Source organism: Pagrus pagrus (assembly GCF_965226575.1).
Source record: "Pagrus pagrus genome assembly, chromosome: 2".
Classification (NCBI taxonomy): Eukaryota; Metazoa; Chordata; class Actinopteri; order Spariformes; family Sparidae; genus Pagrus; species Pagrus pagrus.
Genome location: NC_140186.1, coordinates 18,423,293 through 18,449,726, shown reverse-complemented (window position 1 = coordinate 18,449,726; position 26,434 = coordinate 18,423,293). Strand labels below are relative to the sequence as shown.

At 40.1% G+C, this 26,434-nt stretch overlaps 3 protein-coding genes across 6 annotated transcripts; all 3 read right to left on the bottom strand.

Moving 5' to 3' along the window:
* Positions 1 to 261: 261 nt before the first annotated feature.
* LOC311252599 (uncharacterized protein) lies at positions 262 to 9,804 on the bottom strand. The gene is made up of 4 exons (XM_084345889.1): positions 7,368 to 9,804; positions 5,330 to 6,025; positions 4,788 to 4,956; positions 262 to 3,127 (listed from the first exon to the last, which is right to left on the bottom strand). Exons 2-4 carry the CDS (start codon positions 5,751 to 5,753, stop codon positions 2,998 to 3,000), a joined length of 723 nt encoding a protein of 240 aa, XP_084202015.1. The 5' UTR covers positions 5,754 to 6,025; positions 7,368 to 9,804; the 3' UTR covers positions 262 to 2,997.
* A 1,389-nt stretch (positions 9,805 to 11,193) lies between these two features.
* zglp1 (zinc finger GATA like protein 1) lies at positions 11,194 to 17,332 on the bottom strand. 4 transcript variants are annotated; one of them, XM_084364707.1, is made up of 5 exons: positions 16,992 to 17,332; positions 14,163 to 15,440; positions 13,950 to 14,062; positions 12,910 to 13,003; positions 11,194 to 12,216 (listed from the first exon to the last, which is right to left on the bottom strand). In XM_084364707.1, the coding sequence occupies exons 2-5, from the start codon at positions 15,425 to 15,427 to the stop codon at positions 12,084 to 12,086; spliced, it is 1,605 nt and encodes a 534-aa protein (XP_084220833.1). In that variant the 5' UTR covers positions 15,428 to 15,440; positions 16,992 to 17,332; the 3' UTR covers positions 11,194 to 12,083. The 4 variants fall into 4 exon arrangements, with proteins under 4 accessions (XP_084220833.1, XP_084220832.1, XP_084220834.1 ...); XM_084364706.1 differs by having other exon boundaries at positions 17,025 to 17,332; XM_084364708.1 differs by having other exon boundaries at positions 17,093 to 17,332.
* Positions 17,333 to 17,419: 87 nt separating this feature from the next.
* Positions 17,420 to 21,891, bottom strand: fdx2 (ferredoxin 2). Its single transcript, XM_084364745.1, has 5 exons — positions 21,694 to 21,891; positions 21,281 to 21,332; positions 20,234 to 20,340; positions 18,830 to 18,917; positions 17,420 to 18,718 (listed from the first exon to the last, which is right to left on the bottom strand). Exons 1-5 carry the CDS (start codon positions 21,878 to 21,880, stop codon positions 18,562 to 18,564), a joined length of 591 nt encoding a protein of 196 aa, XP_084220871.1. The 5' UTR covers positions 21,881 to 21,891; the 3' UTR covers positions 17,420 to 18,561.
* Between the last annotated feature and the right edge of the window lie 4,543 nt (positions 21,892 to 26,434).

Here is a 26,434-nt window from a genome sequence, read left to right as displayed (position 1 = left end):
TATGGTTCAATCCTGCTAAACCAGCAGCACAATTGTGTTGCTCAGGCGTAGGATTCACAGTTTATACATGTTGCATTTAAGTGGAATTCCCATAAATTTCACATAATTACCTCATTTAAGAGTCAAAAAGTCCTGTTAAAATCTGAAATAAGATTAATCTGAGAAATACCAGTACCTGTGGATGGCAGCACCACTGGACAATTAAGATTCATTCAATCATTTATTACACTCATTACCAATATTAAACACAGTAGCCAGGTATTCAAGCAGGTTTTTTTATTATATCCAAACCTTGAATAATCAGTTTTGGCGGATATGACGAAAATCCAGGACCAAACAGACAAAATACAAAGCCCTCATGCATTGAAGAGCACATCATACCCATTTCGATAATCCATGTACATTTTGGAAATAACTTGTGCTTAAGTTCAATACATCTGCTGAGTACAACAGAAAAAGCAAGGTCAATAATATAACTTAAGTGACCCTTGTCCATGATTTTTGTTAAATCAAAAGTGCACTCACTTTTGCACCTCTATAACTGCACAAAAATGGAACACTGTCACATGTTATACTATTAACCTTACTTTTCTTTTGTAAGCTCAAAAGATGCATTAGACTTGCACTATGCACATTTTGTGGACGACATAGGTACTTATTGGAACATTGTTCAAAAATGTTCATTGTATAACATAGTAGGGCGCTCTTCAAGCAGAACTTAAAACAGCATTAAAACCATCTCGACACTCAATCAAACTTTGAGGATGAATAGTAGAACCACCAACGTCTCGGGGTAAAAAAAAAGTTACTGTGGATAGCCAACCAAAATCCAGAAGCAAAGCAACACTGCTGAGTTTACAAAAAAGTAAGGTAAATAATACAACTTAATCTGTGTCAGTTGTCAGACAACAAAACGTAGACCCTCGTCTAACAGCTTCAAGCCTTTATTGACAAGACTGTGGCATCTGTTCCCCACAACTAGCCCTTCGATAACATCCTTTAATGAGGATCCTTGCCAACAACCTTTTTGGCAATTTCTGTAGAAGCTTGCTTCATAGGAGACGGACACACCATCATCTCTGTTGCAACGATTCTGATCACTTCTCTTAAACTCGGGATAAGTCTCCTGCCTCGAGACATTGGGTCGACCGCTTTGAAATTCCTACTGAACTTTACGGAGGCTCTGATGCAATCGCTATTAAGCAGGTTTCTGGAACACTGTCAGTTATATTTTACTATTAACCTTACTTTTCTTTTGTAACTCAACAGATTATTAAACGTATTAAACGTACGTTTTGGAGATACCATGTGTACTTATTTTAAAAAGGTATTTTAAATAATCAACTCCTATGTCACAGGGTACAACCCCCAAAATACAAAAACAATTAAAACGTAACCAAAAAGTTAGCAAGTTGGCAAGTATCGTCAGTCATTAAAGGATGTCATCGTAAGGGAAGTTGGTGGTCCAGATACAACAGTCTTGTTCAACAGCTCCAAGCCTTTTCTTTGTCTGCTATGAAGCAAGCTTCTACAGAGACACGCCATCATCTCTGTTGCAACAATTCTGATCATTTCTCTTCTCTTAAACTCGGGACGGGTCTCCTGCCTCGAAATTACTACTGAAAATTTTTCAGGAGGCTCTGATGCAAAGTGGTCAACCTAATCAGCATTAAGCAGGTGTCTGGAACACTATGTCAGTTATATTTTAATATTAACCTTACTTTTCTTTTGTAACTCAGCAGATGTATTAACCTTACTCTATGCACATTTTGCACAAATAGCACATGTACTTCTTGAAATAATGACTATACCCCTTGTGAGGTGATATTTTGAACATTACCTGTAAAACACAGACTTATATTCAAGAGGGACTTTGAAACAACAAACAAAAAAAGAACAATAAATTCCAATAACAGCCCCCACACTTATGCATATCACAAATGTACATCAAGACTGAAGTTGTCTTTTGGACCAGTCCCAAGGAGCTGTCTCGGCACGAGTGCAGGGCGTGGGTCGTTGTGGCTGATTATGTGTGTGCGTGTGAATGAGCACGAGAGAGATGGATGTACCTGAAGGCAGGTGCAGGACAGTATGTGGGCCTACGCGTGTTATGCCAGGTTGGATGGGTGAGTGTGCACTTCTATGAAGCCATCACATTGCTGAAGTGGAGCAGACCTGCTACATTATATACATTCCTGAGCACACCACACTCCTTTTGAAAAATAACATTTTGTATAATATTTCAATTAGCACAAATTCTTTCCAAAATGTGCATATAGTAAGTTTACAACATCTGTTTAGTTTACAATAGCAAAGTAAGGTTGATAATAGATCATTAAATCTGTGTCCTTTGTCGTCTATACAGGCTTGAAGCTTTTTAACAAGACTGCTGCGTAGGAGACGGACACGCCATCATCATTTCTGTCAGTTAAGAGAAATGACCAGAATTGTTGCAACAGATTTTAAAATCCTGAGTTTGTCAAACAAAAAGTGACATGCAACCCCAAGAAAACAAAAAATGTTAACCCTTATCTATATGGGCTTGAAGCTCTTTAAGACTGGTATCCGGTCCCTACGACTTTCCCAGCGATAACAGCCAAAAAGTTAGTTGGCAAGTATTCTCAGTTATTAACAGCCCCCACACTTGCATATCACATATCACTTGATGCATATCACAAATGTCCATCAAGAATGAAGTTGTTTTGGGGAAAAGTCCCAAGGAGCAGTCTCGGTACGACTGCGGGGCGTTGTGGCTGAGTATGTGTGTGCGTATGTACACTGGAGTTCTTTCAGAGGTGTGTGTGTGTGTGTGCGTGCGCGCGCGCACGCACGCACGCACGCACGAGATTGATACACCTGAAGGCAGGTGCAGGGCAGTATGTGGGCCTATGTGGCACCGCTAAAGGAGTGGCACAACTAGATTGGGAGCACGAGTGCGCATGAGTGTGCGTACCTATGAAGCCATCACATTGCTGGAGTGGGTATCCAGAGTGTTAATTAGTCTCTCCACTCATGATCTGCTAGATCAGCGATGAGGGTAAGGACCCTAGGGTTTACCGGCAGTTGCTTCTTGTTTTTTTTCGTCTCGACCTTTGTGCCCTTCTCTGGATTGATGTTGAAAAAGCACCTATGTAAAGTAAGAACACAAAAACACAGTTGTTGAAACACCCAAATACACATGGTGTGCCATGTTCAGACAACTTTGACAACAAAGAAAAAAGGTCAGTATTTTACAATTTCAGCCCCATTTTTGATTAAATTCTGATATCGAATCACTGTATTTCGAGAGGCACTGTCTGCTTCCACCAGCTGGGGGCTATACTACAAAGCTGGTTCAGGAGAAAAAACAGGACCCAGTTTGTCAAAAGCATTGTTGCTAACCAGTTAGCAAAGATGTTGTCGAAAAACACACCCCAGGTTTAGTTGAGGTAAATAATCTAATAGAAGAGCAGAGTCCTCATTTTCTTGAGGACTCCGTGCTCTTCTATTAGATTATTTACCTCTTTACTGCTGAACCAGCTTTGTAGTGTAGGCCCCAGGTGAACTTTGCGGACAACACAAAACTGGTGGGTTTCATCAAGGCTGATGAAACCCACTACAAGAAAGAGGTAAAACATCTGGCTCTATAGCATGGGGAACCCTGAGAATCCACTCCACCTGTATCACTTAGTGGGGCAGAAGCTGTGTTATGTGCCCAGCATTTCAAGCTCACAGTGGCTTAAGAACAAAACAAGTACATGCTGTACTCGGGGACAATGCATGCAACAGAAAAGCGGGATGTCCAACATCTTGAGGTACAGCAACTATTTTCTAAAGCACACCATTCAAGATGGTGTAACTATAACCATGCTTTTCCAAGATTTGGGCAAAGCACTAGATGACAATGCTGTAATGACCACATTTAGGGATGTGAATCGTTTCCATCCTTGAGCACAGTCTGCTACTTTGACCAAACAACAAAGAGTGAAGCAACAGAACTGTGCTAGTTCACTATTTTGAACATCTAGTCCCTTTTCTGAATTGCCCTTAACAAAAAATTAATACCACTACTTTATTAATGTTCCTTGCATGGTTGCTTTGGTTAGGCTAAATAACAGACAGCTGCAAACATCAAAAAAGTGAAGACCACTATATTCTAGACAAATCAAAAAAGGGGCTTAATATTGAAATTAGTGCAGTTTAAAGGGGGAATTGCATTGTGCAGAAATGACACAGAACAGGCCATTAAGTAAAGAACACTAAAACAATGGCATACTTCTGTGACGTACTGTGTCCAGAGCATGGAGGACATGCGAGGAGATATGCCAGTACATCAGGGGACGTTTTACAACCCAGTAGTGGGATCACCATCTCTTTCCTTAAAGGTGCACTGTGTAATATTTTTAGTAGTTCATTTCCAGAAGTGGTTCATCATTCCATTAATGAATTTTACCTTTTTAACAAATACTTACCACCATCAAATTTTAAGTATTCATTATGACTGTTAAAATTGAATTTTCATTTCTGATCAGGGTTGTAAAACGTCCCCTGATCAGAAAGGGACTTTGTGAGGAGGGTTATGAGGGTGCCTTGTAAACAGACCTTAAATGTGGATACCAGGCTCTCATACTCTCCTTATGAAGTCAGTTTCTGATGACTTGACCATCAACATGCAAATTAGTGGACTGAACATTTCATTTTGTAGTGCTCTTCCTGTGCCATCTAGCAGGAGGGGATGGCGATCCCGCTGCTGGGTTGTTAACCGTTAACCCCCCCCCCCCCCTCCCCCCACACACACGCACACACACCTCTGAAGGAACTCCAGCGTTGACCTCAACTGCACTGGATAGTGTATGTTCAGGCAGTAGTAGCTGCCGAACATTACGTTGATGGCGGCGATGAATTGGGTGATGTTGTCATTGACGATCTTGCCATCGATGCTCAGCATGAATCTTTTGGCACTGTAGCAGGAGGCTCCTGTAAAGATTTAAATATCAGGCATTACAGGTTTGTTAGTAGGGTCACCACTCATCTGTTGAGAATGTGAAGGATTTACCCGAGACTTCTACATACAGTATAAGGAGAGAATCTACACCTTTAAAGTGATACTGTTCCATTTTTGGAAATAAGCTTACTGTACACCTTTCCTTGAGTTACATGGTTGAGCTTTACCTTTCTTTCTCCTGTACTTCCTGCCGTTCTGAGTATGGCAGTGCAATTTTTTACCTCTAAGCTAGCAGTTAACATTGAGTCCTATGAGACCAGCTAGCCACCAGCTGGTCTCATAGGACTCAATGTTAAAGGCTGCAGCTGGGGAAAAACAAAACAGAAAGCAAAAAACCTCACTTACCACACACAATGATGCATGGCGTCGCCGGCAAGCAGTCCACCTGAACGTCATCTGCCTGGTTGGTTTCTTCAGTGTAGTGGAACAGGGTTGCCTCATCTTCATTGAAGTAGGAGAGCAGCAAAAGCAGCATATCCTTCACGTCCTCCGAGCAGCCCTCCAACTGCCCTCTCTGGAACTTCAGCTTGGTCAATGTCTCAAAGACTCGTCTGGTCTTGTTTGCACAAACAGTTGCCATGAAGTTTAGGAGTCGTTTCCCTTTTTTCCCCACACTTCTCAGGAATGTCTCTGTTAGTGGCTGTCCAGTCAGCTCCCGGTAGTGGGAAGAAATCCCAATTTCGTGAAACAAAAAAGGCCACTCTTCTCTCAACGTTTGAAGCGCTGTTCCACCGTTAATTGCCTTACGCTGCGAATAGTATGTAGACATTACCAGTCTCGGTAACTTCAGTTGTAGCTACGCCTACCGCTGACTCTGATGGCCGCCTTGGTAAGTCCCTGTACATGTCATTAATTCTGCTGTCTGTAATGTCTCCATGTTTTCGTGAAATGTGAGATGTAAGTGTAGATTTGATTTTAAAAACACTTTGACATCCACTCACCGGACAGCATACTTCATGCCCTTCCTCCAGGTGTTTCTTCAGATGGCCTAAAAGGTCCTTGATCGTTTGGCATTTGTGGCTGCACAATGCAACTGGACACCTGTAAGCACCAACGACAGCACCAACATGATCAGATTCAGGCACATTGTGTTTGCGGTAGAAGTGTGCTTTAAATGCACCATATCTGAAAAATGTCTTGGAGCAACCAGAGCCATAACATTTAAACAAACAATGTGGCTCATTTCTATGAAGTTTGCAATGGAGAACATAACCCCTTAGTGTTTTTAACGATTTCCCACAGAAGTTACACTGCCACATTTCTAGGTAGTTGTTGTACCATATAAAACTGTTACATTTTTTCTTTAGTACCCATTGGGCTTAAACATTCACTATGCATACACAACATTCACTACGGGATACACACACTAGTACAATGTATAATGAACTTATTTCTCATCACAAACTAAGCCTGTGCAAAGTAAATGCCTGGCCTTACTGAACACTTACAGCAACATACAGCAGCTTAAACAACATTCAAATCCTTACAACACTTAATGCATGCATGTGGACTTGGTGAGACCCTGTGCATACACGTCAGCGAAATCTCACAGGTAGCCCAGGATACATGGTTTTCAAACTACTTTGCAACAAAAAAACAACTTCACACTGCTGCAGCCCAACATAAAACCCAATACTGCATAACCTTAACCTAACACAGAAAGAGCGGTACAAAGGAATTATCTGCAATTTCAACAATGAATCGAGTCTGTACAAAATATGCTTCGAAAATGAAAATAACACGTGCGCCTTGGTTGATTGACGCTGCACCAGTGCGCAAACACTATTGAAGCAAAGCCACTCACCCACGTGGGCTGCCTTGCAACAACTATGTCACGTTACTGCAGCCCAACATAAAACAAATTAAGTGGAATCAAGTCTGTACAAAATATACCCGACTAGCTGCTTCGAAACTAAAAATTACACGTGTCTTGCTTGGTTAACACCACACCAGCAGTGAGCAAACACATCTCGAGCAAAGCCACGGTCACACACAGCCAGGGACACCACACTGCTGAAGCCGAATATAAAAGAAATTACCTAACTAACAGAAAAAATGGTGCACTGCAGATATAGACCTGCTATCGATTTTAATAATGCATTAAGAAACTCGCTGAGTATTACACTTTTTCTTGCAGTCTTACCGTTTGCATGCCTGATTAACACCTGATGAAGGTCGTTCAAACTAAAAGTAGCATGGGGTTTCCCAGGCTAGTATGCATGGGCATGCCCGGGCAAATGCCCGCTCTAATGACAAAAAAACGAAGTCTGTACAATGTACACGCCAATGCATCTTACTTAGCGCCCGTGTTGCATTTCACAATCAACAAGATCGACATCATTAACAAAACAAAAGAAAGGCACATGGACATGCTGAATCTCACCTTGGTAAACTGCAACGATGAGGAACTTCTCTCCAATGTACGTGACTTCTGATTCAGTTGGATTGCAAAGGGATTCTTCGCTGTCGTCTTCTTTTTTATATAGGGAGGGGTGGGAAGTTGAGGGTAGGTCGCCACCTTCTGGCCAGGAGTATGTCTCGGAAGTATTAGTCAGTTATTAGCAGTGTTGGGAGTAACGCGTTACAAAAGTAATGTAATTACTGTAATGCATTACGTTTTGCTGTAACGCGGTAATGTAAGGCATTACAAAGGAAAAAAAGGTAATATTTTACTCGGTACAAATGTCAGTAACGCGCGTTACAATGCATTTTAAACCCGAAATTAAGTTGTTAGTTGTTTTTATACAAATTCGCCAACAGTGCGAGATTTGCAGAGGAGAAAAAAAGTCCGCGCAGATGTTTACTTCCTGTTAGTGCTGAGCCGACTGCAGGACCGTCTCACTGAATGTCATGTGACCTAAGTAACATACTGATGAACGCAGCTGCGGCTAATGCTAACGTAGCTTCTCAGGGATTGAAGCCGTTATTGTTCTAACTTTGACAATCTAACATGTGACAGCATATTAGCTCAGAGCTGAAGGGCTGTGACTGTTGGTAGTTGTGGTTGATTTTGTTCAAATACGCCGAATTGTGATATTATGGGCTATTATTGTTCAGACGATTTAGCTAAGCTAGCTAACAGATGCTAACGTCAGCGGTCTCTTGTTGCCATAGCAACAGTAAACATTCACGTGGCCTGATGAGCTGTAAATAGAGATGAATCAGGCTGAGATACTTTGAATTTTAGCACAAAATACAAGTAAACCTATAGGAGATAATAAGTTTAATATGCAGTATTTACCATTGAATTTATTGTAATCTTTCCATTCATTTATTGTTTACTGAGGGGATAACTATCTAATAGGTATAATTTGTGTGTAACTTTACTTTGTGTGTAAGTGTGTTACTTTTACTGTAGTTTTCTAATGGCTGTGTAAAGTGTTGTCTTGAGCATTTTCAGGTCACAAAAATCTGGCTTTTTTGCATTGGAAAACACCAGTAAAGTGTCCTAATGAAAACATGATAAAGCCATTTGACTATCTTGTTCATATGATGGTGTCAGGACTTTTTTTTTTATTATGACACACACACTTTCATTGATATGAATACTTGGTTTTGAGGAATGACCTCTATTTGAACGCAACTCTATTGAACGCAATAAGATATATTTAGAACGCCAAATCCATATTTCCAGTTATTTTGGTGAAAGTAACTTAAAAGTAATGCAATAGTAGTGTAATGCCTTACAATTCAAAGACAGTAATATTATAATGTAACTAATTACTTTGAAATGACACCTGCCCCTCCAAAGGTCTCTGCACGGGCCTGGTCCAGACTGTGATTAAATAGCCTACCTTAGGCCTGACTATGGTAATAATGCAGAAAATAGATACAATAATAAGGGAAATTATTAAAGATATAAGGAAAACAAATTATATGAATTAGGCTAGTATTTCTCAGGAAGCAAAGCTAAATCTAAGGTCAATGAATTTGTAATGACTGCACTAGGCCTAATGCAGTAAGTCATATTTTCCAGACTGACATAGGCTATAGGTGGAAGTGTGAGCTTTTGATTCTCAGCACTTGCACTGTGTACCATGGGACACTATTTTGGTCAGTAGAATCCACACAGACTAAGCTTATGCACATTGTTGGTTGAATGTATATTGTTTGTTGGTGATTTTTTTATCTGTGGAAAGGCTGGTGCCTAAATTAATTATAGTAATGTGCTGTTTTTAAAGGGGCTCTATGTATGATTAAAAGTTTAATAAATCTGTCCCGAGTCAGCCGATGCTTATTTGAGTGATTAGTAAGTGAACGATGATCTTCGCGACCACTTTGACAGTCCGTCCGCTGAGAACCCCACATGTAGGGCCTAACTTTGGACAGAGCGGTCTGCTACGAGTGTCGTGGGAAACACTTTTCATACAAAAAAATCGCTTTAGGCCTACATAGCGTATTCAACTGCTGCAGTATCAACTGCTGGCCTTCTGTGATGAAAAACATTCTCACAGCGAGCAGCATTTTTTCATGAAGGTGTAGATTTTGAGACAGGCATGCCAGGGGCACCACGCAAACTACTTAATCCTACATTGTGCCCCTTTAATATTACAATCTATTACCATTTCCGTTTCAGTTTTCACCCTGTATTTCACGTATTATAATAGTAAAAAATATCATTGACAGCATGTTTTTTAGTTAAGGTATTTACACTGTGAATAATACAGTAATGTGCTATTTTTAATATGACTGTCCAATGCTGTCACCATTTCAGCTTTTCACCATATATTTCACATGTTAAAACAATTAAAAACAACATCTTTGACATTTTTTTCCTTTATGGTAATTCTGTGTTTATTCTACAACAATAAACTTTTTCTAGTTTTACAGTTTATTTCTGTTGCCATTTCACAGTTTTTCACTGTCATTTTCACCGACTTTTTTAACAGTGTGACTGCATCTTTGACTTTTCTGCCTCCCACTCTAAACTTTCTCCTCCTCCTCCTCCTCAGTCTGTCTTCATCACAACAGCAGACACAAACCTGAAGCAAACACATCTGAATGAAAAGGTACAGATTGTGAATGGTACTACTGAGGATATGATCGAGGTAATTATCCTATGATTCAAGTATCTTGAGTTATAGATGAATATTTGAAAGGCACGTTTTCCCTGTGGGAAAATGATCGGGTCTGGATTCCTGTTTTACACAAGTGGCCTACTTTTCCCTTTTTAATAAGGCAGCAAAGACACAACTGAGCTCCATTAATGCAAACATATCTGCAGGATTCCCTTATTTAAACTAAATCTATGTTGTACTTGAGTTTATTCTTCATTATGTTTAATTGTGGTACAATGTCTTAAAAATGACTGCCTGGATATCATTGGTAATATAAACTTTAACCGCACTATAAAAATACTCAAGTATTTACCAAGTCCTGCATTCATAAACGTACAAAACAAAAGTACATTATGCCTACGGACCCTCGACAGAGTCTGTTTCAAATAATGTATATGATTATTATTGGATTATACATACATGAATTTATGAGCATGCAGGTTCTTATGTCTTCAAGGCGGAGCCACAATTAATTACTTTTTATGCTACTTTGCAACAATTCATCATATTTTACGAGGGGATCATGTCAAGTAAACAGTTTGCCTCAGAAATATGATGTAGAGGTATACAGTGGCATGTCATGATGATACTCGAATAAAAGACAAGTTCAAGTACAAGTACAGCACTTGCAAAGTTACTCTCCCTCACTGCTGACTCTGTTGCAGTGGATGTTTTAGTGACCACAGCAGGTGAGGCTGATTTGGACTAAAATATGCTTAATGTAAAAATGAAGCAAGCACATTCATTTTATTGTGCTTCTATCTTTTATGTTCTTGGCTCAAACAACGCTCATTTCCTTCGGTGTTCCTCACTGCTGGATGGTTTGGCACATGGCGAGGGAGGCAGCTCTCTCTCTCTCTCTCTCTCTCTGGCTGTTTCAAATAAGAGGAAGACGTAATCCGTTTTTGAAATAATAGCTGCACTGTATCAATCCGTGTGAGGCCACCCACTTGGCAAATGGTGCTTCACTGCAGGGTGGGCTGAGGAAACTGTGGGAAGTCTCATTAATGAACAATTCTTCCTTGTAGCTCTCCACATAGTTTAATGCGATATGTGTACCCCTATGAAACTATTACAGTATTTTATAATCACTGCATTTTTAGTAGGGGATTACATCAAGTACAGTACCTTAAAAAAGAACCAGGAAACAAATTGGATGGTTCATACTGAATTTAATACGGGTCAAAACCAATGCAAGCTCACACAAAAATTAATTTTTTCTTCTCATGGGAAACAGCAATACTAACAGCAAACAAACAACAAGAAAATAAACAATTACAAATCAGAAACAAGACAAAGACAACAAAATTAATAACTTAACTCGTGCAACTTAATGTCTATCCGCTGAACTTAGCAGACAGTCTCAAAGTCAAGGTCAAGAGAAGTGAATTGTTTTGCAGTTAATAACAGTGAACGCAGCGCTGAGCTCAGGTCCTGTACAGAAATGACTTTCTACTGCAGCCATCTGGCACTGCAGACCATCATACACAGGCAACACTGAAGCTATTTAGATGAAAAATGTCACCAATTATGACTGAACTTTCCACTGAATGTGTTCTCATAGTAGCCCTTCAGTATGCCATTAATTTCCGCAAATGTTTCTCAGCTCTGCTACAAACTGTCTGTGCTTCAACAATATATCTCTCTTTGTGGAGACAGAAGAAAACAAACCCATCAACTGTATAAATATCTGTCACACATGCTACATAGGTCAGCCAGTAGCACAAACAGTGCAGGTAAAGCTTCAAGTACAGATCATGTTTTAGACGTCGTCCTCCATTTTTAAGTGTTTTAAGAGTTCTGAAGGTTTTGAATGTTTTTCCTGTAGCAGTGAATCTAATTTAAATACTCAAGTCACCTAAGATGTAAGACGCTGGTGCTGCTCCTCCATATCTGCAGTCACATCTGTAGTGAATCATAGAGGACTAAGAACTACAAGAGCAGAAAGTGTAGCCTCGAACTGTCATGTGCAAAAGTGTGTGTGTGTGTGTGAAGAGCTTTGTCACATGTGGACATAAAAACCTTCGCTCTGTGTATGTTCCCTAGGTGGTGCGTTTCCGTGGAGCTGAGGTCAGCCTCACAAAGTTTCCACACTTGAGGCAGCAGGAGTTGGAGTTGCCCTCTTTCCTCGGGATATGCCAGCAGTTGACACAGCGCACTCTGTACTTCTTATACCTTCAAAAGGTCAAGACAGAAAAAGAATACACTGACGATTACACCCTGTTGTGTTCAGGCCTCATGATGGAGGCTATTTTTATCCATACCTCATAAATAGTTGGTATTTATCGATGAGTATATGAAGTTAATCTTGTTTAAGGATCACTGGCTACATTTACACGCACACTAATTTTCCACTGTTATTCCGGATATGACAATATTCAGAATTTGATACATGTCATGTAAGCAGCATATTCTGTTTGAACACTCATAATCAGGCCTTATTCCGAATGTAGCATTTTCCGATTAAGGAATTTGGGATATTCCGGGATTATTATTATTTTAGGAGCGTTCTCTGGACATGTATACAACGTCTTCAGAGTACGCGTCTCAATCTTGGATTTTACAGCAGTTTGAGACCTATTTGTTTACGGCATACAGTCAGCAGTTTGCAAAGCCGAGTTAGAAACGCATGCACAGAAGAAAAGCCCACAATTCTGGTCGGAAGAAGAAACACACCTACTTTTTAAACACTATGAACGACTTGGATTATCAACTGTTTTTTGGATATGCGTAAATTTCGCAACACCTCTTTTCGAGAAGGTTGTTGAACGATGGTTTTCATTTGCCATGTGAACAGTTTAGTTGGAAATTAGGGCAAAAACAGAAAACTGTGTGCTTGTAAACTGAGCCACTGTTAATGTCAGCTACCTTATTCCACAAGCATTACAGAGCGGGGTCCCGTCCTCTGCATCCCTCCACATGGGGGTCTTCCTGGTGCAGCATGATGCACAGACTTTACCCTCTTTTGTGAAACAGAAAAGAAACACAACCTTTAGTGTTACAGGTATTTTAAAATGGGTGAAGTTAAACATTTCTGTTCAAGAAACAGTTTCTGTCTAAGTGAAGGATGTATTTTTGATGCATCATAACATTTTCTGAGTAATTAACGCTACATTTCATCAATAAGATCACTAATACAACCCAGAAGAGTGATGTCATCCTATCAGCAGGCAAATTTCAAATTGTTAAGTTTTGTTGAAATGTGTTACCAAGGAGAGACTCGAATCAATGCAATGAATTTGAAATGCCGTGAAAGAAAGTTTCAGTCTACTGATACTGAAAACACACGACTCAAGACCAACGGCTTAACAGCTGAAAGTAAAAATCATGTGTTGGAATTTATATTAAATTTCACGGTCTTCTGAGAACTAGCCGATACCCATCATGGTTGGAGGATGTATACACTGCAGTTTTCATAATACTAAGCACAAATGTACACCACCTGTCCGGAGTGATGCTGTCAAGTCACATGTTTTGGTGTGGTGGCGTCCTCTAGTGGAGAAAATTGACGTTTCATGCAATACATACCTCAAATGAGATTATTTCTAGTACAATAGAGTAATACTTCTGAAGCATCCATTGTAAACACATAAGACGGCAGCATTTATATTTAAACAAATATCTGAAACTTAATTATTGCAGTCATTTACTTCATTAGTTATGTACTCTATTCACTCTTCCTTCCCCTTAATTTTTATAATCTCTAATTTTGAGTATTTTTTTTTCTTATCTGAATAAAGGGGATGAGATTAGAGCGTGTCGTGTATTATATAGATTTTAAAGTTCATTAATGACTATCAGCTGAAATTTCTCAGGCTTTCACATCGCTGTCTAGCGAGCCTGTAAAATTGACAACATGAACTTACATCAGCTTCACTGAACAGTGCAGGTACTCGAGTGTTACTCACGGGAAACATTGGCCGTGGGGTCACTCTCCTCATCCGAGCCGCTTGTTTTGAGGGATTTCTGCGTTGTACGTGTCCTCGGCCTCGGTTTTCTCACACTCTTGCAGAGCTCCTTGCTGTGATGGGTACACAAGCAGCAAAAGAGCGAGTACATTTAATGTATTGTTATTTTATCTTCTAAATTCTTTTACAAAAACGTAACAAGTCTCTCACTACCTGTACTTTGAAGTTATGAGGAGCCGACACTGTTCCCTACTGTCGTCCAGCTCCGTGTCCATCCTGAACGTCACTCCCTGGAAGTCCGGGTCTTGGATATCAGCACTCCGGCTGGGGTGGGGTTGTTTTCTAGGAGTCTTGGTTCTCCACTTCTGGGTAAATGGAGGGACATTTTTTTCCTTTTGCACTTGTCTGTGTTCTGGTTTTGATGGTGCAGAAGGTGAGGGGTTCGTTTCTCCATCATAGCTTGAGGATTTCACTTGTGCAATTGGGGGGGATTTTTCCTCTATGGGAGCATGTGTACGTTCTGGTGTAGAAGCAGTGATTTCGTCACATGGGGGCTCTGTAGTCCAAGCAAGGTTTGCATTATGGTCTAGCGTTAGTGCCGGCTTTGAAAGAGCCACGCTCGCATCTTCATTTGCAATAAAAGTCAGCTGGGTACTAAGGGATGCATTTTCTGAGAATGGCACATTCAAAATATCCTGTTCAGAAGAGAAACAATTCTTCTTGCTCTCCTGGTTCAACTCAAACTGTCTGTGAACACTGAACTTGTTCTCTCTTTTGTCTCTGTGGTGGGGTTGAGATGATGTTGAATTTTTGTCCCCCAGCTCTGGTCTAACAGCGACAGTTTTTTCAGCAGCCTGTGACTGAACACAGCACTCTGGTGTTCCTGCTCCTCCACTGCAGACTCTTACATCTTCCACAGAACTAACACAAGCTGGGATATCTTCTCTCTCATAGACGAGAACAGATGGTCTCAAAGTGCATTCAAAACTTATGAAGTCACCTCCAACTCTCTGATCTGTTCCATCTGTTGCTTTGTCTACTGAAAGGTCTAATTTTGTGTCAGATGATGCTGAACTAAAGTCAGACTCATCTACATCACTGTGATGCAGGAGCCTCTCACACTGCAGGTCGATCAGACTCAATACTTGAGGGTCAACAAAAGTTGTGACCTTACTGCTGTGACTTTTCTCCTTCACTTTTTTCATCTTATGAGACAAACCATGTTGGTGGGAGCCGTTAGAGATTTGAAATGAATGTGCATCCTCTTCCTCTTTTTTAGCCACGAAAGCACCCTGCCTAGGAGTCTCATTTAGCCATGGGGAGGGCAAATTTGTGTCCAGGAAACTGTTGTGGATGGGGGAAGCTAGCTTGGAAACTTCTTGGAAAAGATACAAGAGGGCTGAATGAGAGGCATCATGTTCCATTGCGCTCTGGTTTCCCTGGATGAAGGGAGCTTGCGTCTCTGGTCCTCTGCTCATGTTGGGGCAGTGTCTGCATCATAATAACAAACAATCAGCTTTCAGATCAGTTGTTCATATAATAAAAGCAATCCTTTTTTGACACAAAATTATGTTTAACCCATATGAATAGTACTTGAGTAAATGTCTGAAAGTATGTGATATAATATGTATTTAAGTATCAAAAATACGAGTAAAAGTAAATTATAAATACATTTACATTATTATACTGTATATTATGGGTCGACCCCTTATCTGCATGGCCAATTACCTGAAGCAATGTTCAGCTTTTTTCTGATTATCGAAATCTGTTTTTTTTTTGTTTTTTTTAATGAATTATTTAAAAATGTGCTACTTGATGCATCAATCTGCAAAGTAACTAGTAACTAAAGTTATCAAATAGATGTAGTGGAGTAAAATGTACTAGATTTGCCTCCAAAATGTGGTGGAGTGGAAGTATCAAGTAGCAGAAAATGGAAATACTCAAGTAAAGTACAAGTGCCTCAAAATTGTACTAAAGTACAGTACTTGAGTAAATGCACTTCACTGCCTAAACGTTGGTTCATATTAAGGGGTCACAAGCTATTAAAGGTCAGATACCTCTATTCTAGAAGCTAAATGGATTTCAAACATTGCCACAGCATAGAATATTGCACAAATTGAGCCACATTTATATCCACAGTGACAACAGGTAAGCTAGGTTATTGCGGTGTTTAACATTTTTGTTTCCAAACTGTGGACAACAGTGACAGTGACGTTAGCTTATTGACTTTAGGATAGTATTATTGCAATGTTCCATTAGGCCTACATTATGTTTTAGCTAGCAGGACTAGACTGGTGACATTTGTTAAATTTAAAAACCTGAAAAGAAAACTTAAAAAAAAAGAAAAAAAAACCTCACCTGAAGCCTTTAGTTTTGAGAAAGAGACGTTTTTCCAAAAAAACGTCACGTACGCACCTCAGCAGTGGAAATGTAACAAACCGTGGAACCCTCGGTGTCGTTCTGGTGTTCTAGAACCCTGGTGCAGCTCTGGTGTTCTAGAACCCTGGTGCGGCTCTGATCTTCTACAACGCTGAAGATTTTCGCGGTTATCCGAGTTTGACTGTCGCGAGCGCAGAAGCAGCTCGAGCGGACAATGACGCAATATTGAAAATCACTGAAATTATGACTGAAGCTGTAGAGTCTTCCCCCTTTTCTCTCTCATATTTGCAGTTAAAGGCCTATTGCCGTGATCTCACCTTCGGACCACTCAAAATATTGGATGATGATCGATTTAGCAGCATATACAGAAGTCTGTGTACTTTATTTATTTTGGCCTGTTAACTATGGCCATGCTGAGCCAAAGCCTACAAATCTGATTTCTCATAGTTTCAGGCAGACCTACTAGAGCTCTACAGGATTCAACTGTCGCACAACTTTTAACTGTGATCTAGCTTAAAATTCGCAGATCCGTGCCTCTATTTGTCTGTTTTTGACCTGTTATGGCCTCTATGGATAACCACGTCTTGATCATTTGGGCCTGAAGAGAACAGTTCAAAATCGGGTCAAAACTAATATTAAAAACGTGCAGTCCACCCAGTTTACCTGTAATTGTTGTGCACTACTGTTCGTGCTCACCTCAGATCTTCAGATCGATCACCAGAAAACTGTGCCAAAAACTGTGCCAACTTCGTGGTAACTCTCACCGATGGAGCTGGTGGTTGCTATGACGTGTTCTGGACCAGGAAACATTGCGCGGGTGTATTTGATTTGCTGGATTACACCTGTTGGGGAATAAAAGCGCTGCCCACACACAGTCCCAGTTTCACTTTGTAGCTGCTGCAAACACTTCTTTGCGACCACACAAACGCCTGTTGAAATATTTGCTGGACAAATGCAGCGATTTTACCGACAATGGCTGCCTGCTAATCATACAATGAACTATTGGTTTTTTCTGCTCGGATGAAACAATGCAAATGCATATTTGTCCCATTTTTAGTCCTTGGGGAATGACAAGTCTAAGAGGAAAAACATCTTTTTAAAACTGATTTTATTGCACAACTTTAAATATTTGTAATTCCTAAGACATAATATACAGAATTCACTTATATTTGTGCGTAAATTGGACAAGTACAGTAGACTTAACAAGTAAAGGGTAGATGTAGTAAACTCAATCCATGGTCACATGAAGCCCTCCAGCTTCAGAACAGATAAGTCTCCACCTCCATCCTGCTCTGGATCACAGCACACCTGACCCAGATCAGCTAATTAAGCAGAATCACTGGCACCTGGCAGGAAGTGCTTTAAATGAATACTTAAAGCAAATCAGCCATATATGATTTGAAATGTCTATAGTGAATAAAATGATATTATTAACAGTCTAAATCCTGATTTATCATTCACTATATTTAAGAGACCACCCTTTAAGCTTCAGTCAAATACTGTCTTTCATCACCACTTCATCATATGGCTTCTTCTTCTCCAGGGCCATGCAGAAGAAAACTGAGGGTTTATGACTTGGTGCTAATTACAGTTAGTGGGTACTTACTGATAAGCCGTGACAACACCTACAAATGAACATATAGATGAGAGTAAATTCTATGTATACAATATCTGACAAGTGAATCAGGGTGGCAAAGATGGACTGGCAGAAATGATCAGCTTGTGATACTTGTGCGTATATGAGCTGTAACAAGGAATGTTCCATTTAACGGCACAAAGATGAACTTTGTTAAAACTTGCTCTGTGCAGGTGTGCAATGTGTAAAACAAGTATGAAATGTTTCTAAATGTACGGGGTGTTTTAACAAAGAACAGCTTTTGAGATTGAATGGTGCCGTAATGCTGGCCTGAGAACACATCCACAAAAATAAATACAATATCAGTTAAACCATCACAGGGTTTTTTTTTTGTTTGTTTGTTTGTTTTTTTGGAATTAACCATTAATTTCACCATCACTCATATAGTGTGCGACTCTGCCTGATCTCATCTGCAGGCCGGTCCTGTCATTGGTTAACTGTGGAATAAGTCGCTCTTCAAGACGTCTTGGGAGATGCTACGGACTTCACTATCCTCGCAGTGTATCTCTTCATGGTCGCACCCCGTCACTCCAGGGGCAGCGCAGAGACCCCATGTCATTTTCCATCAATCCCCCTCTTCATCATTTGGGCCTCTTCTCAGTGAGGTGTGGGCACATGCCCGTCGACATAGAAGTTCCTGGTGACTTTGGGCAATGTGAGCTCCATTCCGTCAAGCTCTCGGGTGAGGGTGATCTGGCATCCCAGCCGGGAGTTCTCCTGAAGCATGGGCGCCATGTCCAGCATGTCATCCTCCCTAGAGTGCCAAGATATCCGTCAACATTTACAGTGACCTCCCTTCCACCTCATCAGACACATTAGTTGAAATTGAAATGGTTCAGGAAGATATCATTTGTTGCAGACCTACCTCTCGTCAGGTTCTGGCAGTTTGTCAAAATGGTCGTCACTCACATAGACCTGACATGTAGAGCAAGCAAGTGATGCCTCACAGGCTCCTGAATGAAAAAGGAACACAGTTAATGAGCATTAATTGTCTTACCAACATGCTCCAATAAAACCTAAAAAATAACTTTAAGGTCTCATTTAGAACAAATCAGGCATTGCAGCGGTGAGGGAGGGCACAACTGGGAGAATATCATTGTTTGGTCTGTGAACTTGGCCAAGAAAGAGCCCAGTTTCCAGCCTTATGCTTGGGACAAACAGTTCCTCCAGAGAGGGTTTCCATTCACATCAAGTTTGGGGAGTATTTCTCTTCCCCTGCTGGTGCAGTCACCTGGCAGCACAAAATGTTTTCTAGTCCTACAGGCTCCCATGGATCCTGGCCGCGCCCGGGTTGTGGATCGTGGATGCGCCCACTGCTATGGCCCTGCCTGATCGTGGATGCGCCCACTGCTATGGCCCTGCCTGATCGTGGATGCGCCCACTGCTATGGCCCTGCCTGATCGTGGATGCGCCCACTGCTATGGCCCTGCCGGATCGTGGATGCGCCTACTGCCATGACCCTGCCTGACACCCACCACTACTGTCGCTAATATTAGTCACATCTCTGTTACATACGTTCCACTACTATTATTGTAATGCATTACTACATACTATCCTTACCATTAATCACTACTACTGTTATCACTAGTAATCACATTTCCATGTGCATTTCATTATTATTGCTGTAATACATCTTTATGTACTTTCACTCCTGTCAACCATCGCTTATAATTGTATACATTGTGATCTCGTTGATCTGCTCTGTACATGCGACATCTATTGCACGTCTGTCCGTCCTGGGAGAGGGATCCCTCCTCTGTGGCTCTCCCTGAGGTTTCTTCCGCATTTTTTTTCCCTGTTAAAAGGGCCTTTTTTTGGGGCAAGTTTTTCCTCACTCGAATCGAGGGTCGAAGGACAGAGGGTGTCGTCTCTGTACAGATTGTAAAGCCCTCTGAGGCAAACTGTGATTTGTGAATTTGGGCTATACAAATAAAATTTGATTTGATTTGATTTGATTTGTTGTCGGAAGACGTAAGCAAGCATTTATGAGACAACGTGAAAAACTTCCATCCAACATAGTTGCAGACTTTGTTTATAGTGTAATTTTATAAAAAATCTTTTTAGTGTGAACAGCTTGAACTTCAATACTGTTGACCAGCCTGTCTGATTGCTGGGTTATGCGATTGGCCACTGCAGTATGACATCAACCCCTGCAGCCCATACCGGCGCAGCCTAAACAGCTTACCAAGTCAAAATAATTTGGAGGGCTGGCATTTTCGCCGCAACACCTGATTTGATCTGAATTAGGCCCACCTGTGTAAATGCTCACCTTCCAGGTCAATTCCATGCTTGTGAGCCAGATAGAGGACATTATCTCCCACCTTGGCCTTAACTGGGATCCTCTTTCCAGATCGATCTATATACACCACGTTCACCCTGAGCAGCAGAAAGGTATTTGAGTTAAACTTGCAAGGTTTTGAAAAGTTGAAAATCATCATTGGCCTCTTTTGAGGCTTGAAAAAGAATCACACAAGATCTGTACATTGTTACATATACAGTGTAAAAACATGTGAGGGGAAAAAAACACTGACTAATGAATCAGTTTTTCATTTCATTATAATTGTTTCTGCGCCTCTAGAGACAAAATTCATGTCTTTTGTCAGGTGAAACTGTTTACCTACACACTGTTTATGCTGTATTATTTTAAGAGCACGAAGTCCTCTCCATTGCTTACATTACATTTCTGGCTAACTGAATACTGCTTTTTATCAGTGCTGCCATTTTCTAACTAATGTAGGTTAACATTGTTTTAATTTTTTAAGCATCGGGACAAACAAGCCAGTTTCGAGCTCAAACACACTGAGAGGAGCAACAACTGTAATAGTTTTTTGTAAATGTACAAAGAAATGTTGCTTCTCATTTAGTACAGTGCCTTGCTAAAGGACACTTTGGACAGAAGGACCCTGAGATAAAACCCATAGTGTTGACCCACTCTGAGAAGCAGCAACCACCAAATTAGGACTAAAGAAATACAAAAAATACGTCAAACTTTACTAATTTTTACCATTAAATTAATAAGTTTTGTGTACAATTGGTCTCCGACATGCATACTGGATATGTAAACTGTTGGTTTAGAGCACAACCTTCTCACTTTAAAGTTAACAACTGGTTCAGTCTATGTTCAGGATTGGTTTAGTATGCAAAAAAAAAATGCAAGTTCAGCATGACAATGCAAAAAATTGAGCAAACTTCCCCAGAATATTCGATGTAGCCTCCACTTACTTGGACCTGTGGCGCATCTGTTCGGAGGATTTGTGCATAAACATCGACTGAGAAAACCATATCAATTCAAAATAAAAGCACGTAGTGAACTTACACATCCTCTGGGTCCTCTGCATTGGAGCTCCCCTCCTCACTGTGGTACAGACCTTTGAGATAAGAAACAAAACAACAGGACTGTGAGTGTTTCTGCTGTCAGTGGTGATATCAGCACCTCCTGACTCCGCCGGATGTGGAGAATGCTTGACTTGTTGCACAAAGTTGCACCAGCCAAACTGGGAATGTTGACTTGAAGTTACACAAGTGTTATTGAGCGGATTTTCGACTGTAATAACCTCTGGTGTCCTTCCACCACCTGCACACCAGACTTTGCAGGCATTAACAACAACATAAACTATAAACTCTGGAACAAAAATATTATTTATTACCACTTATTATCAACAAACAGTCCCGAGAGAAGAACCAGCTTCTGATGGAGGCTAAAAGGTGTTAGCAAGCCGCACCACTCACCTATACTCGTCTGCAGGTGTCGGTTTATCGTCCGGAAGCTGTCAAATGAACCCCTTCTTTGTCCATTAGCCGTGCTGCTCACACAGCTCTTTAACCTGTTGAGAGGACATGTGCTACAGTCCGGTATAACTCGAGAAAGTCTGAAAGTCAGCCCCATGCTCGACCGGACAGCAGCGGAGGCCGCCATGATTATGTTTTGGTCACATGGCCGCAAGCGACCAATAGGAGATGAGGACTGTGGCGACGACGTCTCAGCTGTGACGTACAGCTCCGACAGCAGAGGGCGCTGCTGCTTCTTACACTGTAGGGAATAAAGATCATAACAGGAGAGTTATGTCAGATTTACTGAAGTTAAAGAACAGAAGTAAGAGCAAAAAAATTAACTTAAAGTATTACAAGTGCATCTTGATCTCAATCTTCATAGTGTATTTTATTATTTCATAGTGAAATCACTTATATATAAGACAAAACAAAAATATGTTGACGATAACACCCCTCCTCCATCCCCATCCCATCAACCCCTACAACATTCACAACAACACTACAAATGATACAGATAAACACAAATTCATGTCCCATTCAAGATGAAAGATCACCCTGTGCTAAAACAAAGCTAAAAAAACAAAACAAGGAAGAAGGAATATTAAGGTAATATTTTCTAAGATCATCACCTGTTGTAAGTTTTAATCTGTAAAGTAACTAGTACCTAAAACACTCAAACTAAAATGAAAATGCAAGTACAAGTACCTCATATTTGTTTATTATTTGAGTAAATGCACCAACCACAGGAGATTTATTAGGTCAATGAATGACAATGTACAGTGTGTCAGAGAATATCAAACTCCCAACATCATTTATTTATTTGAAGGTCTTTTACTTCACAAAAAAAAAGAAAAAAAGGCAGGGATAAAAAGTACTGCATTTAAGTCAGATTTAGAGGTACTTGTACTTGAGTATTTCCATTTGCTGTTTCTTTACACATTAATGTTATATATTTTACTCGACTTCATGCAGCTATGACTAACAATGTTAATGCATTATAGTAAGTTAACAATATTCCAATAGAGTAAAACATATAACAATGCAACAGTTTGAAAGGGGCCATTCAGCATGATGCATACCCTTTCTTACCTTATTTGCACAAAATGCCACAGTTTCTGAGTGCAACACCCCTGTCTTATATAGAAATCTAAGGTCTGTAACAATTTGTCAGATGTAATGTAGGTGCTGACTACAAACAAAACTCATCACATCATAACAGTGTTATTTGTTGGAAACTTGTATGTTGAAGTAAACACGTATGTAACGCTGTGATCCTACCCTCTCACTGAAGTTACATAGTGCAGAAACAAGTGATAGGGGGGCGGAGTGGCTCCGTAACACCCTATTACAAGACACTGTACCATTCAAATGACTTCGAAGCTGTTATTTTAAGGTAAAAAGTGATATTATGATGCTTTAAATACTCTTGGAGTGCTCATTGTGAAATGTTATTTGGTCTGTTAGCTGTGAATTAGACAGGGCTCGATGCTTTCTCAAGATGGTTTTGGTGATAAGTGAAGACGATGTTGCATAGTTTTGGTTTTCATATTTGTTTTATTCATTGCTGGGTTTTTTTTTTGTTTTTTTTTTCAATCTTTTTGGCTACTGTGTCTACACCACATTGCCCTTTATAGGAACATTCACTGTCAGTATCAGAATATTTACCTTCACCTCCACTACATTTATCTCACTTTGCAGAGTCAGATTAGCTCCACTTCAACTAACATCACTAATAGTATTCCACTATTGTAATATAATCTAACTCTGATTATATAAACTTAATCTAATATCAACGCATGTCTTTTATTCATAACTGAGTATTTTTCCATTGTGGTATTGCTGTTTTTTTCTTACTTCACACAAGCAGACTACTTTTGCTGCTGTTGTATCCCTGCTGCCACTCTGACCAGTCTAAGCCTGTTAAAGTTTCATCTCTGGTTAAGAAAAACAGGTTTTCCCACGGTTCTAAGGAATCAAAATATAATATTTCATATTCTCACAAAGTCGCATTCAGTGTTAAGCTTTGCACTTGCCAGCATCACACAACAGCACAGCACAATGCAGTACATGTCCTGCCTTGTTTATGCTTGCTGTAGAGGAAGACAAACCTAGATAAGAAATCTGATTCACGCTGGCAGCAGAAAGCTGAGACCACTGGTGTATGAAGGAAGAGAAGTGATGTTATGACTAGAGGCATGTGAAGAGCTCAGGCTTTCTGTTTTTTTCTCTCTCTCTCTCAGTCCTTGACATCTGCATGGAGGGAAAGGAAGTTATCTTAAAAAAAGAACTGAGCCTTTAAATATATAATCCTCTAACAGAGTAGTAAACTGCCCCAGAGGAGCGTTGTGTTGATATTTGAGAGGTGATTTATAGACTTTAGTGACTCTATAATGACTGATGATCTCATCCACAGGGAGAACACTATAACTTCTGTTTCTTTTCTTATCTTTCCTTCAGTGTTTCACGATGATCTGGGGGAAATCCACTCTTTAAGCTGGTTTTAAGATATATACTCACCCCCCATCTGTCTTTGGCTCCAGAGGTTCCCTCCATGGCCATAAAAAGTAAATGAGGCACTCTCATGCCTACTTTTTTATTTTATAGGGAGTGCTGGGAGTCACCTCCCTGGCATATAGATTATTACACTTTATATACTCTAGCCACATAATGAAACGCCATTACACTTTCATGTAATGTCCCACAAACACACCTGCACAGGATTACTGCCCAGGGACAGTTCACCTGTGAAGTCTGTGAATTTACAGCTCTTAGTACATCATTGGGCCCTGTTGTCCTCAGGTCCTGCAGGTGTGTGTGTGTATGTGCAGAGGTGTGGTAGGTGGAGGGTGTTACACTTGATTTGGATGTGAAGTGGCCCCTAGCTGTTCCTTCAGTTTACATTCCACTCACTCCCTGATGACTATCCAGTACAATAACTCACAAACCCCAGCAGACTGCCTTCACACAGTCACACTGAAACACTTAAACGAGACACTTCTTAACAGACACTTTTCTAACATATGTCGCCCAGCAGCAACAGCCTGTGTGGACATTTTGGGCAGTGATTTAGCGATCTGTCTGGATCTCCCCAGAGGACACCACGTGTATGTGCGCAGCTTATGTTTCCACTGGCAGATAGAGCATGGAAAAACATAACATTTCCCAGCATTCCTCTTGGGGCCATACAATCACTCCCATCAGCACTCCCACTATTGTTTATTATTTATCAAACTCTTCCCACCTTGGAAATCACAACAGAATTGCCTAGGTGGGAAGTAAAGAGGTACAAATACTTTGTTAATGTACTGAAGTAGATTTTTCAGGTATCTGTATTTGTAAAGTATTTGTTTTTCTCACAAATATTTACTTTTACTCCTTAAATTTTAACAAAATGATCCGGACTTTCTATGTCTTACTTTTTCAAAACTTTAGTTTTAATGCATTTGAGTGGAATTATTGATTATTCTTATTTTTGCGTCATTACACGCCGCCTTCCCAACATCACAAGACTGATTTCAACCTGTCAGTGCATATCAAGCACGGCAGACGTAGCAGGACCACAATGACGTAAAAGACAGAAACAGAAAGAGAGGGAGACTCAAATGGGTAGAAACGGTGTGTTAGTGTCTCATGCAGAGACCCTGCAGCCATCAGCCTCAATTTTCTTATGGTCTCAATTATTTTGCTGCTCAAGACACTTTACCAACCCAGACAAATCCTACTGATTCTACCTTTAAGTTTAATAGTCTTTGAATTATATTAATACATGAGGTTCAGTCAACTTTGCTCAGAAATGGTGGGTAGAAAAGTCCTACAAAGGGATACTTTTTACTTTTATACTTTGAATACATTACAGAGTGTACTGTATTTTCTTACTTTAACTGGAGTAAAGAAGTTAAATCAGCACTTCTACTTCTCCAGAGTCTGGAAACACAAGTGTCTGTACTCCTAAATGAGAAAAGAATGTGTGTACTTTTGCCACCTCTGAATATTTCAGTCTTATATTTTAAAAAGTGGCCATCTGGAATCTGGAAAAGGTGTATTTACATTTCTTCTAAATGATACGTTTGGTTATATTCCATATCTTAATTATTAACCACAAATCCCATGAGATGATCTAAACCATCAATGGAATAAAAATGGGCACTGTAGTTTAATTTGAGCGTTGTACACTAAAATACTCGCTGAAAATAGTCTCAAGAAAAAGTTGGTATTCATTCATTTCCAAGTAACTTCTGCAGTGGTCAGCAGTTTGGGGAAATTATTTTTCTTTTCTTAAAAAATGGAACTATAAACTGTATTTTAAAGAACAAGTGAGCTGCAGACCAGAAATGGAAGTTGGAAATACTGAGAGAGGAACTAATACAATTGATGGTGGTGATATTTACACTGGATTATTTATTGGAAAAGGAAGGAAATTATAGAATAAAACCAACCTTATTCTTTGATTTTATCCCTTTTCTGGTGTTTGAAAAAGTTTGTAAGGCAAAGAAATATCCAGAGTTGGACTTGCAAAGTTTTTCAAAGCGTGTGTGCGAGTATGATTACAAATTTCTCTTGCATGCTTACCCACTGTCTGTATGCAGATTTTAGTTCCCCTGTTTCATGTTATTTCTGGCTTTACTGTAAGAACAGTTATGGTGATCTATGTTAGGCCACCGGGTTGAAGGACGGCAGCTGTTTCATTTTAATTCTCCTG

Bases quoted from the DNA above. Each gene is read 5' to 3' on its own strand.
- fdx2 (XM_084364745.1), bottom strand. From the start codon at position 21,880: ATGGCGGCCTCCGCTGCTGTCCGGTCGAGCATGGGGCTGACTTTCAGA. The intron at 21,333-21,693 runs GTGAGTGGTGCG...CTTATCTCAAAG, and splicing joins ACACCTGCAGACGAGTATAG to GTCTGTACCACAGTGAGGAG. The intron at 18,719-18,829 runs GTAGGTCTGCAA...TTGGCACTCTAG, and splicing joins CTGCCAGAACCTGACGAGAG to GGAGGATGACATGCTGGACA.
- LOC311252599 (XM_084345889.1), bottom strand. From the start codon at position 5,753: ATGTCTACATACTATTCGCAGCGTAAGGCAATTAACGGTGGAACAGCG. The intron at 4,957-5,329 runs GTAAGTGAGGTT...AAATCTTTACAG, and splicing joins GCCATGCATCATTGTGTGTG to GAGCCTCCTGCTACAGTGCC. The intron at 3,128-4,787 runs GTGTGTGTGCGT...TACTTTACATAG, and splicing joins ACGCTGGAGTTCCTTCAGAG to GTGCTTTTTCAACATCAATC.
- zglp1 (XM_084364707.1), bottom strand. From the start codon at position 15,427: ATGAGCAGAGGACCAGAGACGCAAGCTCCCTTCATCCAGGGAAACCAG. The intron at 14,063-14,162 runs GTAGTGAGAGAC...TACCCATCACAG, and splicing joins CTCATAACTTCAAAGTACAG to CAAGGAGCTCTGCAAGAGTG. The intron at 12,217-12,909 runs GTAGCTGACATT...GACCTTTTGAAG, and splicing joins TGTAATGCTTGTGGAATAAG to GTATAAGAAGTACAGAGTGC.